Source organism: Ascaphus truei, chromosome 20 (assembly GCF_040206685.1).
Source record: "Ascaphus truei isolate aAscTru1 chromosome 20, aAscTru1.hap1, whole genome shotgun sequence".
NCBI classification, from domain to species: Eukaryota; Metazoa; Chordata; class Amphibia; order Anura; family Ascaphidae; genus Ascaphus; species Ascaphus truei.
The window spans coordinates 28,753,928-28,769,281 of record NC_134502.1 but is presented as its reverse complement, the minus strand read 5'-3'; the positions used below and the strand labels follow the sequence as shown (position 1 = coordinate 28,769,281).

General features: G+C 43.9%; 1 protein-coding gene across 1 annotated transcript; it reads left to right on the top strand.

Moving 5' to 3' along the window:
* Positions 1-108: 108 nt before the first annotated feature.
* Positions 109-13,482, top strand: LOC142471076 (extracellular calcium-sensing receptor-like). Its single transcript, XM_075577873.1, has 6 exons — positions 109-151; positions 7,849-8,126; positions 10,101-10,931; positions 11,615-11,810; positions 12,473-12,493; positions 12,578-13,482. Exons 1-6 carry the CDS (start codon positions 109-111, stop codon positions 13,480-13,482), a joined length of 2,274 nt encoding a protein of 757 aa, XP_075433988.1.
* The last annotated feature ends 1,872 nt before the right edge of the window (positions 13,483-15,354 follow it).

Sequence of the window (15,354 nt, the reverse complement as noted above, 5' to 3'; positions counted from 1 at the left end):
GAGTTGGGGTGAAAAGATAGATGACGCAGATCACGATATGTCAGACAATCAGACATCGCAGCAGTCTGGATCTCTTAAAGAGATTGAGATGGCCGGACCATCGAATAAATGAATTCTGCCATCAGAGAGTCTCCCCAGGAGAAATCGTACGGTAAAAAAGAAAAATATTAATAAAAAGTTTTAAAAAAATGGTGGTGATTTTAATTTAGGGTCAGAATGCCATTGTATGATCTGGCTTAATTGAGCCGCTTTAAAATATGACAACAGGCAGGGTACCGCTAATCCACCTGCTAAGGTAGGCCTCTTCATATTCAATGTATTTACTCTAGGTTTTTTACCTCCCCAGATAAAGTTGGATATTTCAGACTGAAGTGAGAGTATATCCTTCAGTTTGAGTGGCACAGGCAATGTCTGGAAGAGGTATAGGATACGGGGAAGTAGATTCATCTTCACGCTGTGTATCCTTCCTATCCAAGAGAACTTCTTGGAGGACCATCTGATTAGGTCTTGTTTTAGAGTCCAGATTAGTTTGGGATAATTTGCCTTATAGATGTTTTTTGCATCTTTGGTGATATGGATCCCCAGATATTTTATTGAATTCCTTTGCCAGTTAAAATTGAAATTCAATTTCAGTAGTTTCTCTGTATGTCTAGGGAGGTTGATATTCAGAGCTTCAGATTTGGATTGGTTTATCTTAAACCCGGAGACCTTAGAAAATTTGTCTAGAAGATCAAACAAATTAGGTAATGATGTGAGGGGTTTTGAGATGATTAATAGGATATCATCTGCATACAGGGCCGCTTTGTGTGATTGGGAGTATGCGTTTAACCCTGAGATATCCGGATTTTCTCGAATATGTGCCGCCAGGGGTTCAATACATAGGGCAAACAGTAGGGGGGATAATGGGCACCCCTGTCTCGTGCCACTTTGGATATGGAAAGGATCCGAGGGGAAGCCCTGATGTATGACTCTGGCTGTTGGGCCTGAGTACAGCGACATAAATCGCTCCACTCACCCGATTTCCGAAGCCGAATGATGGGTGGAGCTAGAAAGTGCTGCTTGCTCACCATTAGAGCTTAATAACCTGATTTGGCTACCTAAGCCGTCAAGGAAAAACGCTATGTTACCGCTTACCTCAATGGCTAACTCCATATCTGTCTGGGATGTATAAAGATTAAAAAACTCGCTCACCTCAGCAAGTTCTCTGATGTCACCCATTTGGAATAATCCTAGCTTTGCACCGGGTCTTATTGGTCACAATCACTCAATTTGGAAAATGAAAGGATATAATAGACTCAAAGACCTGGAGGGCTATAATCTAAAAATTAAATCATTTGACCATCTCAGATCAGAAAAAGACATCCCCCACGCTGAATTCTATAAATACCTCCAGCTCAGAGCATTCTATAATAAATTCGCCCCGTATCCCCCATTGACAAATTTTGAAAAGCTCTGTCGGACAGAAACCGACACTAAGGGACTCATATCTACGATATACGGAGAGGTAATCGAGTCTGCAGCCTCTAAGCAACAAGGGCCATCATTCCGTACCCAATGGGAGGGAGACCTTGGGGAGACCTTGGAAGACGAGGAATGGAACACCATATTCTTAGGAGCCGCAAAAATTTCGATATGCACCACACTAAAGGAGAACGCATATAAAGTTCTCATGAGATTGTACCTCACACCACTCAAATTATCTAAGTTTATACTAGGGTCCTCCCCACTGTGTCCGAAACAATGTGGAGGAACAGCTGACCTGTTACATATGCTGTGGTCTTGCCCGCAGATATCCCCAGTGTGGGAAAAGATCAGAAATTGGATCCAGAGGATCTTCGACCTCACTATTCCCCCAGACCCTTGGCTGTTCCTCCTGAACAGACCCTTAAAGGGCCTATCAAAGTCACACAACAAACTATTGCACATTTCGCAATAGCCACGCGGTGCGAGATCGCAGCATTATGGAAATGCCCCGACATTCCAAGATTCCCAAAGATTCGGAATCGTATTTGGTTTATCTGCCAGATGGAAAAGTTAACAAGCTTAGTTAATGACACTGGCGACAATTATCTAAAAGTCTGGGCTCCTTGGCTAGCTCAGACAGACATCCCTGGGGTAGAGCGTAACACAATTTGGCTATATTAGTAATAAATGCGTTCTCCTTCAGGGAAGGGAAAACCAAGTCCACACTTAGAACCTCACACTCCTTATGATCAATCATCTATATTCTCACACGGCCCCGTTGGTTGTTACACAGCTCTTGAGCCATCTCAGTAGCCTCCAGAAGCCGTTGCATCCTCACCCTCTGAACCCCCTTCCCTCTCTCCGTCCCCCTATCCCCCCCTCCCCCCTTTTTTTTTTCTTCCCCCATTTATAACAATTATCATTTTACCCCAGTCCCTCACAATATGAATGACGATCTCCTCTCACGCGGTTAAGTAGGGCTCGCAAACCGCGTGGGCTTGTTATGCTTATGTTATTGTACATTTTATGCTACCCTGTTCAATGTGCATCTGATTTGTTTTTTATGTATACTATGCATTTATTCATTAATTTAATACAAGTTAAAAAAAAAATGGTGATTAATGGGAAACAATCAAAAGGAAAAATAAGACTACCCAAACCAGCTCATCTGAAAACTACAACAACGGAAGACAAAAAAACTGTCCCAGAAATGATCTCGCTGCAAAATACATTTGAGATATTAGAGGAAAAGAGTTGGGGTGAAAAGATAGATGACGCAGACTCCGATATGTCGGACAGTCAGACCTCGCATCGGTCTGGATCTCTAAAAGAGATTGAGACGGCCGGACCATCAAATAAATGAATTGTGCCATCAGAGAGTCCCCCCGGGAGAAAGCGTACGGTAAAAAAGAAAAGTATTAATAAAAAGTTTTTAAAAAATGGTGGTGATTGATTAACTAAATATGCGAAGTGCCCCTCTCCGCTAAAAGTGAATGAACGAAGGGCATGGTGCCTTATGCATAAACCCAAAGCCATCGTTCTCACAGAAACATGGCTAACCCCTAAAACCCCCGATGCAAATATCGCCATTCAGGGATACTCCATTTCTATGAGAGATAGGTCAAAGAGAGGAGGAGAGGTGTTATTCTATATTGCAGACACCTTACCATTTACACTATTAAATTGCCTCCCAAGCCCACCTTCTTTTGAAATCCTTGTTGGCAGAATCTGCCTCCCCTTTTCTAAGCCCATCTTGGTTCCTGGCATCTACCCCTCCCCCCATAAAGCCCCTCTACAGTCCCTGACTAATATCACCCAGTTTCTTGGCTCCATTTCCTCTCTGAATGAGAAGAGTGAGCTGATAGTTCTTGGGGATTTCAACTACAATTGGCTCGACCCTCAAAACAACACAATCCAGATACAACTCAAGTCATTTAACCTAACGCAACTCATTTCCCAACCCACACGGACAATCCTGAAATCTCAATCCTTGCTAGACTGGATTCTCTCCTCAAATCCCAACATAATCCAATCCTCTGGCATCCTTCCTGACATTTTCAGTGACCATGCAATAGTGTACTGTGTAAGGAAAATTAAACCACTCCAATCAAGCCCTAAAGTTCTCCTCACTAGAACATTTATAAACTTTAACCCACAACAGTTTCTGGCTGACCTTACCAACTGCCCTTGGTACAGAATCAACGTAATTCTCGACCCTGATTCTGCGCTCGACTATATCCAATCCGAGTTCTTAAAACTCTGTGATACCCATGCTCCACTGCACAGAATAAGAGTATGGGGCGACCACCTTTCATGGGTTACAACTGACCTTATAGCGCTCTACCATTTTAGGGATGCCTTGTGGAAAAGCTACAAAGTAACTGGCACTACCAAGGATCTCAATCACTACAGATGCCTGCGGAACATGTGCACAAGGCAAACAAGGCACGCAAAAGCACAATATCACTCTGACAATCTTCACCAGAATACATCAAACCCAGCTAACTTCTGGAAGGTTATCAACAATATATTCCAGCTTTCATGAGCCTCTCATTATGAGTACCCCTATAGCCCCACCCTCTCCCAACACTGCTCAACATTTTCAATTTGTCCCAGTATCCGAAGAGGAGATTACGCAAGCGCTCCTCAAATTAAAACTAAGCAACCAACTACAAGCCAATCAATCTTATCCCAATACTATCCAAAGTCATGGAAAAATGTGTTCACTCCCAATTAAGCGATTACTATATGACGACAAATTTTCCTAGCAAATTTCAATCTGGCTTTCTCCCCAAACACTCCACCGTAACTACCCTGCTAAAAGTTTGCAATTAAATCCATTGTGGAATGGAACTGAGACAACTCACTGGTGCAATAATCCTAGATTAAGGATTTTGATACTGTTGATCATGTTATCTTGCTTAACAAACACCAGAGCTCTGGAATAGGGAAGCATGCTTTAAACTGGTTTCATTCCTACCTATCAGGTGGATCCCATGTGTCAGGTGGATAAAATGTGTCTATCTCAGGCTCTAACTCCAACCCCTTGGATATCACCTGTTGTGTCCAGCAAGGTTCTGTTCTGGGGCCCCTACCATTCTCAGTGTTCATCAATGATCTTTCCACAGCTTGTAAGGGAGCTTCAATACACATGTATGCAGATGACACAATCTTATATACACACAGCCATAGCCTCTTTGACCTTGAACACATACTTTAATCTGAGTTTTTGAGACTTGAAAATTGGATTTCCCAAAACAAACTGTTTTTAAACACTGACAAGACTGTAGCAATGGTATTTGGGATCAAGGCTAAAATTTAAAAGCTTTCAATGACTGAGCTCCGATCAAAACCAACGCTAACACCACACTAACTCCTGTTACTAGTTTAAAATACTTGGGCATATGGTTTGACTCCCATTTAACATTTGGGTTGAACATTGATACCCTGACATCCAAATCCTATGCCAAACTAGGTGTACTTTACAGGAACAAATCCTCCCTAAGCCTGCTGGTCAAAAAGTGTATCGCATTGCAGATGCTAATACCAATTATAAACTATGGGGACATAGTATACAGCTCGGGTCCCCAAACCCACTTTAGCAAACTTGATACCCTCTACAATTCAATATGCCATTTTGTTCTCAAATGCAATTACAACACACATCACTGCGAAATGCTCAAAGAACTAAATTAGACATCACTTGAGTCTAGGCGGAAAGTTCATCTTTCCTGTCTTGCCTTCAAATACTTTCTGGGCAAGCTACCCGCCTATCTGCACAAGCTCCTCACCCCTACCACACGCAGCACTTATCATCTGAGATCTGACTCCAGAAGACTGTTCATGGTCCCAAGGTTCAGCAAAGTATCCGGCCGCTCCTCCTTCTCTTACCGTGCCCCCCAAAACTGGAACAGTCTACCGGAGACTCTCACAGCCTCCACCAGTCTAAGTTCTTTCATAACTAAAGCTGTCTCGCATTTTAATCTGGTCTGTAACTGTTATATACGCCTATAATAAATATATATTATCTCTAACTGTGCATGCAATGTCTTGTATATAATGTATACCCCTGTTCACTAATGCAACTATGTATTGTAACCATGTATTATGTTTCAGTATAACTCTATGCCCAGGACATACGTGAAAACGAAAGGTAACTCTCACTGTAATTCTTCCTGGTAACATATTTTATAAATAAATAAAATAAATAAATTAAAGTGACAACCTCCCCCTCACACACACTACTACACTATGACATTTATTCACAGCACAGGTACAGCGTGGACAGCGACAGTGCCAGCCGCCCCCTCACACACACACACTTTTGTACTATGTGTACACAGCACAGGTACAGCGCGGGCAGCGGCAGTGCCAGCCACACACAATGTCCTAACTTATATGTCTTAAAATAAATACTAATAGACTTGGCATTATTTCCTGTGTCCCATTAAAGAGAATTCCCTGCGCCTCTCCTGGGATAACTCCATCCCACCGGTTAAATAATTACCCTGTTAGAAATATCCCTCACGTTACCCCTCCGTGCCCGGCTCTCAGGGACACGCTGCAAACACACAGTGCTCTGCAGAACTGAAGAGGTCAGTGCTAATTAGTACTTTTCTGTTAACGAGGGAATTCATTTATGTATAAAAAGGGGAATTTATTAAAAATATCCACACGGCCGAGATCAAGAGAGAGAGAAAGAATGAGGTAAGAACATTTGCTAATAATGAACACGTCGCGCTGCATAATGATGTTGAGTACAGTATCTATACACAGATAATGATCACGCTGCGCTGTATAATGGTGCTGAGTATCTATACACTGACAATGAACACGCCACGCTGTATGATGATGCTGAATATCTACACACTGATAATGAATTCAGTGCGCTGTATAATGATGTTGAGTATCTATACACTGATAATGAACAAGCAGCACTGTATAATGATGCTAAGTATCTATACACTGATAATGAACATGCTGTACTGTATAATAATGCTGAGTGTCTATATAAATGTCCACCTTCTGCTCAGGTAATGTCTTTAACCTATATAGTAATAATGCCTGGTATATAATGTGTGAGTGACTGTTACATTGCAGGGATCTGATTTCCCGTCCTATAAATGAAGGATCAAGATTTAACCTCCTCCTGTCTGGTTGCAGAGCGATGTCCCTTGTATACTGGTCTATATGGCACCTCGTTCTCTCCTACCTCACTCCTGCCTCTCGTTCTGACAGCCTGGGGTGCAAACTGCGGGGCTCGGACATCACTGGGGTCTACAAGCATGGAGATGTCTTAATAGGGGCAGTGTTTCCCTTCCATGTTGATATAGAGTACTTAAAAAACTTTTTCACGGAGACCCCCCCACAGGGAGCCTGTAAATTGTAAGCTATAAAATATCCTTTCCATCTCACAATTTCACTATGTTCCCTCTTTGTCTCTCTTCCCTCATCTCCCTCTTTCTCTTCCCACCCTATATTATTATTTTTTGAATCACTGATCCCTTTGTTCTCTAAATGTCTCCCTTTTTTCTCCCTCCCAAACTCTCTATCGGTTATTCATCTTTATACTTTTCTCTCATTCTCTCTCTCTCTATCTCTCTCTTTCTCTCTAATCCTCTCTCTATTCCTCTCTCTCTTTCTCTCTCTCTCTTTCTCCCTCTCTAAATCTATCTCTCTCTCTCTCTCTCTCTCTCTCTCTCTCTCTCTTTCTCTCTCATCCTCTCTCTTTTTCACTCATCTCACTCTTTTTCCTCTCCCCTTGTCCCATACAATCCTCTTTTTTCTCCCTCCCACACTCTCTCTCTGTTATTCATCTTTATACTTCTCTCTCATTATCTCTCTATTTTTCTCTCTACCTTTCTCTCTAATCCTCTCTCATTCTCTCAACCTCTCTCTCACAACCCCTCTCTCTCTCCCTCTCTCTCAACCTCTCTCTCTCTCAACCTCTCGCTCTCTCTCCCTCTCGTCCTTTCTCTCTCATCCTTTCTCTCTCATCCTCTCTCTCTCATCCTCTCTCTCTCTCACTCTCTCTCATCCCCGCCATCCATCCATCCATCCATCCCTCCATCTCTCTCTCTCTCTCTCTCTCTCTCTCTCTCTCTCTCTCTCTCATCATATCTCTCTCTCTCACTGTCTCTCTCTCTCTCATCCTCTCTCTCTCATCATCCTCTCTCTCTCATCCTCTCATTCTCACTCTTTTTCTTTCCCCTTGTCCCATACAATCCTTGAGAAAATATGACATTAGAACCTCTAATCCACATACTTTTATCCCATCTCCTTCTCTATCTTCCATCTACGCTCCTCCATTTCTCTACAGGTAAAGGGTCATATCACATCATACAGTAGGTTACCTCCTTCTCACCCCCAGCTTCTATTCTGAAGTTTACCAGCTGTTCCTGGCCATGAGGTTCACCATGGAGGAGATCAACAGACACCATGATCTCCTCCCAAACCACACCCTGGGCTTTCAAATCTATGACTCTTGTCGTGTTCTACAGTGGGAGCTGGATGGGACCCTGAAGATCCTAACAGGTCAGAACCAGGGTATCCCCAATTTCTCTTGCCGGGAAAAGCCACCTCTGGCTGCCATCATTGGACACTCAACCTCTACCTACTCCATTCTCATGGCTCATATCCTGGGTCTGTGCAGATACCCACAGGTAAGGATCAATGGGAACTGTCCACAGTGCTGAACCTCTTATCACACTCTTCTCTTTCCAACAGCAGCTCAACAAGGAATTGTAGGACAGATCATGCATATGGCGTTTAATGGGCAAGCTATGCCGCTATAACGTTGCTCCTTGTGACTAATAAATAATTTGCTTTGTGAAAACCGACTTGTGCCCTTCCTCTATACCTGTGGATTACATGGACAGCAGCAGGTCTGACCTGGGTTTTAGAGCACCAGTATTTGTACTTTCTTTTTCAGTTGGATATGCCTCATGTATTTAGTTTTTAATGCTTTTCTCTGGAACATATTTAAAAAAAAAACATACTGTATGAAGGACCCATCCAGCAACCAGTTGTGCCCTTCCTCTATATACTTCAGAAAAAAGCATGACCATAATATTAAGTAATACAGCAACTGATATTGATATTTTCAGTGAAACAGGTTAGCGGTACTGTTGCAGGGTACATGCAACCACACACGCGGATTCCCTTGATAAGGCTTATTTATTGAGCCGTAAAACATACAGCACACAAAAACAAAATAGCTTCTCATCAGCAGACAAAAAGAAAATAGCTTCTTTGCAGCAGACAAAACAAAATAGCTTCTTTTTAGCAGACAAAACAAAATAGCTTCTCTTTAGCAGACAAAACAAAATAGCTTCTCTTCAGCTTAGAAAACAAGGCAGCTTCTCTTTTGCATGCAGGACACAGACAGTTCATCACATATGTACTTTGCAACACAGACCTTATAGCAGGTGCAGAAGGGGGTATTATCTGTAGGAATTGTTACAAAACCACCTGCTCAAGAATTGCCTCCTTAGTGCACTCCTCGGGTTGTATCCAGCGCATACACAAGTCCAATATTTGCTGAGCTAGGACCCGTGGTCTCATCTTAGCGGTGTACTTCAGGTTCCGGAACTGCTGCCGGTAGGTCTCTGGGGTCAGACCTAAGCGATCCAGTATGGCGGCTTTTACTTGTTGCTAGTCTAACAGTCTATCGCCTGATCTGCTTGGAGGCCCTGATATGAGGCCTGGGCTTCTCCTATGAGGAGCGTGGCCAAAGCAGTTGTCCAGCGATTTGCAGCCCAGCCCTGAGCTTCGGCGACTCTTTCAAATATCAGTAGAAAAGCCTCTGGATCCTCATTCGGAGCTATTTTCCTCAGGAGAATCAGGGGTTTGTTTGCAAGTTCTGGACTGGCAGACCCATGAAATTGGGTCAGCAGCTTGGCCATCCGCTCCTCCTATGCTGCCTGCTGCTTGGTTAGGAGCTGGGTTTGCTGCTGCAATAGTCTTTCATCTCTCTCTGCTTGTAGCCGGGCCTGCTCCTGCATTAACTGTCCCTGCTGTCTGGTCTGCTCGCACAGAAACTCTTTTAAAAAGTCTTCAATTTTTCTCATTTTTGGGTGCGTGTTTGGCCCTTCAACTGCAGGGGCCTCTCAAAATCCCACTTCTTACACCATATGTTGCAGGGTACATGCAACCACACACGCGGGTTCCCTTGATAAGGCTTATTTTTTGAGCCTTAAAACATACAGCACATACAGCAGACAAAAAGAAAATAGCTTCTTCTTCAGCAGACAAAACAAAATAGCTTCTTTTTAGCAGACAAAACAAAATAGCTTCTCTTCAGCTTTGAAAACAAGGCAGCTTCTCTTTTGCATGCAGGACACAGACAGTTAATCACATATGTACTTTGCAACACAGACCTAATAGCAGTAATCTCTTCAGTATTTTCAGTCCTGTCTCCTGACCAGCTAGCTTGCATGTGTGTGTAGCCTGGGGTTTTTAAAAACCTTGATTATGCAGCTGGGGTCAGACTAATTAAGCAGCCCTTCTCCACTGAAAGTTAACATCATCACTGCTGCACTGCAAACTTAGACATATGTTTGCCAGGTATATGGCTGGTGACGTTCATTCACCCTGTCACAGGTACCTTATCAAACTAACATTTGTCACTTTGTCAGATCAGTATCATCTCGACCAGCTCCCTCTTGAGTGACAGGACACAGTTCCCTTCATTCTTCAGGACTGTCCCCAGTGATGCCTTCCAATCCCAGGGACTGGCCAGGCTGGTGTTGTATTTTGGATGGACATGGGTTGGGTTGGTGGCTTTGGGAAATGACTATGGGCAACAGGGCATCCAGGTCATCAAGGAGGAGATACTAAAGGCCGGAGCTTGTGTGGCCTTCACAGAATTCATCTTGCTCAGTCGTCTGGATAAGAACGCCCCCCACCTCATCAGGGTCATCAGAGAATCAACGGCCAAGGTTGTTTTGGTATTTTCTACAGATTTTGACATGATCCCACTTCTTGATGGGATGTTGAGGCAGAACGTGACTGGAAAGATCTTTGTGGCCAGTGAAGCTTGGTCCATCTCAAATGTATTAACAGTAGAAAAATACTCTGCACTACTCTCTGGCTGCATTGGTTTTGCCTTCTACAGCTCAAAGCTTGCAGGATTTAGAGAGTATCTGAACAGCGGCCGTCTCTTCAATAACACAGGTGAAATTTGGGCCAAGAAGTTCTGGGAAGAAACATTTGAATGCAAATTCTTGGACCAGAGAAACATCTCTGACTCGTTGGATAATCCTACAAAAGTGTGCACGGGAAATGAGAAACTAGGGAGTATCCAGAACAGCTACAATGATGTGTCCAGCTTAAGAACTTCTAACAACATCTATACCGCGATTTCCATCATAGCCACAGCTCTGCATGATCTGCAAACATGCCAGGAGGGGAGAGGACCATTTCATAATGGAAGTTGTGCAGATATTCAGAACTTCAAACCATGGCAGGTACGAATCTCTGTTGAAAGTTCAAAAGGCCTTTGTAGGGGGGGGCGGATCATGTATCAGTGTGTCTTTGTTACTCTGGGGTGCATCAAGTATAAGAAAGTCCCTAATCTTCCCCCAGTCTCCTCTCTAGCAGTTCCACATCTTAATACCTATTTTGAAAGTGAGCTCCATGTGATTCGCTCTAAAGCAGATTAGCCAACCTTAGCTGTGTTCTTTTCCTAGCTGTAATCATTTTTATTGTAATTTTATTGAAAATACCCATAACCTACAGTATAGTGTTCACAAGGAAACTCCTGCTATTTATTCTTAATTGTCCACTCCACTGAGTAGCTCACAATTGTTTTCCATACATACCGGTACTTAAAGGCAGGAAGAACGGTTATATCTCTGTTGCAGAGTATTCGAAGCCTTCTCCTGGAAAAAGGTGTGATCAGCCCTTGTTTGGAGAAGTGGAATAACAGAGACTCATGATTACAAATAAAACTCAAGTAGGTGCAAGAGCAAGTGAAAATAGCAACACACGATGCCCAATCATATGATACCAATAAGAATACCAACACTGGTAGAAAGAGGTCTCTCAATATCCATCTTCTTTGCAGGGTCGAGAGATTGAATTCTGTTCAGTAGATGTTGTCAGTCCATAGAGGGCAAATAAATGAGGGATGATCTTTCTCCCCCTGCAGCTGTTACACTACATCCAGAACGTACGTGTGAGGCTGAGCAATGGGAGAGAGGTCTTCTTTGATAGGAATGGGGACCTCCCTGCGGTGTACGATATTGTGAACTGGCAGCTGGGTGCAGATGGCATGATGAGGCAGGTCACGGTGGGAAGCTACGATACTGCGGCCTCAGATGGAAACACCTTTAATATCAATGCAAGTGCTGTGATGTGGGCATCAGGGAGAAGACAGGTATGCAGTGCCAAGGCTTATAGTGTGAGTTCTACGTGTACAGAACATGGCAGTGCCAGTGTCCTCAGGATAATAGAAATCATGTTTTACAAATGCTCTGTGACAAGTTATTAAGTTGGTAAATCTTATTCGAATCCCAGTGTCAGTTCTACTTGTGACCTTGGACAAGTCAGGGGAAGTCGACAGGATAGTTACTCATTGTGTCTGTGCAGCGCTACATATGTTGGCAGTTTTTAGAAGAAACATATTATAATTATTGGGAGGTCTGGATAGTTTACAAATCAATCTATGAATACATCCCTTCTTTGTCATTTAGACTTAAGGCCAATAGAGTTTTTCCATCAAAAAAAATAGAAGGGACCTATGGGACATGATATCAACAGAGGTAGAATGTGACACAGACCGAAGGGAGCTATGATTTTGTACCTATCCCCGCAGGGTGACACAGACAGAAGGGAGCAATGAGTCTGTCCCCCTCACCACATTGCATATTGTGACTTTTTCAACATACTGTACATTGTCGCAAGGTTCCTCAGTCTGTCTGCAGTCAGAGCTGTCTCCCTGGTTTGAGGAAGGTGTTAAGAAGAGGAGAGCCTGTCTGCTGCTTCCAATGTGTCCCCTGTCCCCAAGGAGAGATCTCCAACCAGACAGGTGAGCAGATCCCCAAAAAAGGTCCGTGGACCAACCCAAAGATGTTAAGTGGCTAAGTGTCTTTTTCACACCTTTATCTTTCAGACTCGATTGATTGTTTCAAGTGTCCATGGGATATGTGGCCCAGACTCCAGAAAGACAGATGCATCCCAAAGACCATCGAGTTCCTCTCGTATGAAGAGCCCTTGGGTGCCACCTTGGCTGCTGCCAGTCTCTTTTCCTCCATGATCCCAGTTTCAATCTTTGGACTTTTAATCCATTATAAGACCACTCCCATTGTCAGAGCCAACAACTACACCCTCAGTTGTCTCCTCCTGGGGTCCCTGTCCCTCTGCTTCCTCTGCGCTTTGGCTTTCATTGGTTATCCCCAACCTGAGAAGTGTCTTCTGCGCCAGGCTGCTTTTGGTGTGGTTTTTGCCTTCTGTGTCTCATGTATCTTGGCTAAAACCTTCATGGTGGTTTTCGCCTTCATGGCCACCAAACCAGGAAGCAGCCTGAGGAAATGGACCAGCCCTCGGGTGTCCTACGTAATCATATTGTTCTGCTCCTTCTTACAATTTCTCATGTGCATCTCTTGGCTGGTCCTCTCTCCTCCTTTCCAAGAAAACAACATCCAAACCAAACCTGGGGTCATCATCGCTGAATGTAACGAGGGCTCCCCCACTGCCTTCTGGTGCATGCTGGGATATCTCAGCCTCTTGGCCACCATTAGCTTCACTGTGGCCTTCCTGGCCAGGCAGCTCCCCGACAGCTTCAACGAGGCCAAGTTCATCACCTTCAGCATGCTGGCCTTCCTCAGTGTCTGGGTGTCCTATATCCCGGCCTCCCTCAGCGCCCGTGGCAAGTACACCGTGGCCATGGAGGTCTTCGCCATCCTGTCCTCCAGCTGGGCTCTGGTGGTCTGCATGTTTGTGCCCAAATGTTTCATCATATTGTTCCGACCCGAGATGAACTCGAGAGGTTGTCTCATGGGAAAAGCTACAGGTTAAAATTAAGAGATTTTGAAAAAATCTACATTTTTTCTATTGAATCATGTTTTACCTACCATAATTTATTTTGTGTGGCAATAATCTACAGAATTTAAAAGATTGAACTTCAATTAAGATTTGTACTTTTTATTCTGGAATGTGGCTCAATAAATAAATCTCTATTGATTTTTTTTTTATATTGTCAGTCTCCAAAATTCTCATCATGTTTCAAATTCAAATCAAATTTTGTTTTTATATTAAAAAAGATGAAATTCAGCCTATAACATTAATAACCCCCGGAAGACAGGGATTTACCTGGTCATGAATGCCCAGCAAGGTCAACTCTTCCAACATGGGCATTGTTGGGCAGTTAATGACCTGCCCTGATTTGGTTATTATTACTTTAAAAAAAAGCACAAAATAGCAAAATAAATAATGCAGGCGTTATCTTCTCAACCATTTTTCTAGTGTCATGTTTAACAGGGTAAGAAGATCTGCTACATCTTGCCACAGGAGACCAGGACTGTTGACACACACACACACACACACACACACACACTTGTACCAGTATCATGCACTAGGCAAAACAAGGAAGTAGAAACAAAATGTAGTTTATTTTGGTAAACCTGCATACAACAAGAAGAATTACACAATATACAGACAAAAGCACACTTACCGGGGGTCTAGGGGTGAAATCGAGGCAGGCTTTTCTAGCTTCAAAACGATGCTGGTTGCTCTGTTATTTGCAACAGAGCAACTTTGAAAAGCCCGTCCTCGCTTCACCGACAGAAGTCACCGGATGGTCTGGTTCTCTGCCTCGGCCGTCTCCTTATATACAATAAAGACTCTGCTAAGCTATCCTTAGCATGGAGGTAGGCGCAGCGACCAATCAGAGCGTGGGAACTCTACCCACTAGCCAATAGAAGCATGAGCTCGTCTCTTGGCTGACATCAGAGGTGGAGGTGTGTCGAGCCGGCTCGGGAATGCCCCGTTGGCGGGACATATGAAATGACCAATGGGAAACGCGCCGACATTCTTTCGCCTCACCCAGTCACCCCATTGTCGCTTCTGGGCAGGCTTCACTAAATTCGGCAGACCAGAGTGTCCTCCCCACAGGGTGTCTCTGTTCTCCAGACTCAGTACTCTGCCCTGTGCCATCCACTTGGCATCTCGACATCCCGTCTCCTCTTTGAACTACGGACTCTATGCAGACGTGCTGGCACCTTAAGCAGATGGCCGGGCTGACTGCATAGAGACTTATAAGAAATGTATAAAACACAATAAAACATATTTTTATAAATGGGGGACCTTGGGGAGACACATAGCTTGTTAGGGAAATAGGAATGAGATAACTGGGCTCGAACACCAGCAGTCTGGGGGATACTGGGCAGCTCAAGTGTAATTCACCCCTCGCCGGGTAGAATTAAAGGACTACCGGTAGCTCCGGCCCCCGAACTTCTGCAAACAAAAGTATTGCATTTCTACCCAAATACCCCACCTAAAACTTACACACAACAAGTTTCATGAGTCCGGGAAAAAGGGAGAATGAAAGGGGGAAAAGCCGGGGTCACTTAAACTTTTCATGCAATGATACCTGGCTCCTGGCTTATAGCTTTTGTTAGCTGCCAGGCCCCCACGGGGCCCAAGGGCAACCAGAGGACTTAACCTTTATTGTATAGCCTGGTTACCCTCGCCCGCCACACCTCTGTATAACCCTTCCCTCTAAGTCCTCCTTTTACGTCACATAACCGCTGTGAACAGGAGTAACACCTCTTATACCCCATAAAACCTCTCCCTATAGCTGCTCCGCCTCCTATTTCCCCATACAACCTCTACTATAACCTCCTATTGCCCCATATACCCACTCCCTATAACTCCTCCTATTGACCCCTA

What these genes read in the sequence shown, in the direction of transcription:
- LOC142471076 (XM_075577873.1), top strand. Translation starts at nt 109, where the DNA reads ATGAATTCTGCCATCAGAGAGTCTCCCCAGGAGAAATCGTACG. An exon ending in AGAACTTCAAACCATGGCAG is followed by an intron (nt 10,932 to 11,614) that starts GTACGAATCTCT and finishes CTCCCCCTGCAG; the next exon opens with CTGTTACACTACATCCAGAA. An exon ending in AGAGATCTCCAACCAGACAG is followed by an intron (nt 12,494 to 12,577) that starts GTGAGCAGATCC and finishes TTTATCTTTCAG; the next exon opens with ACTCGATTGATTGTTTCAAG.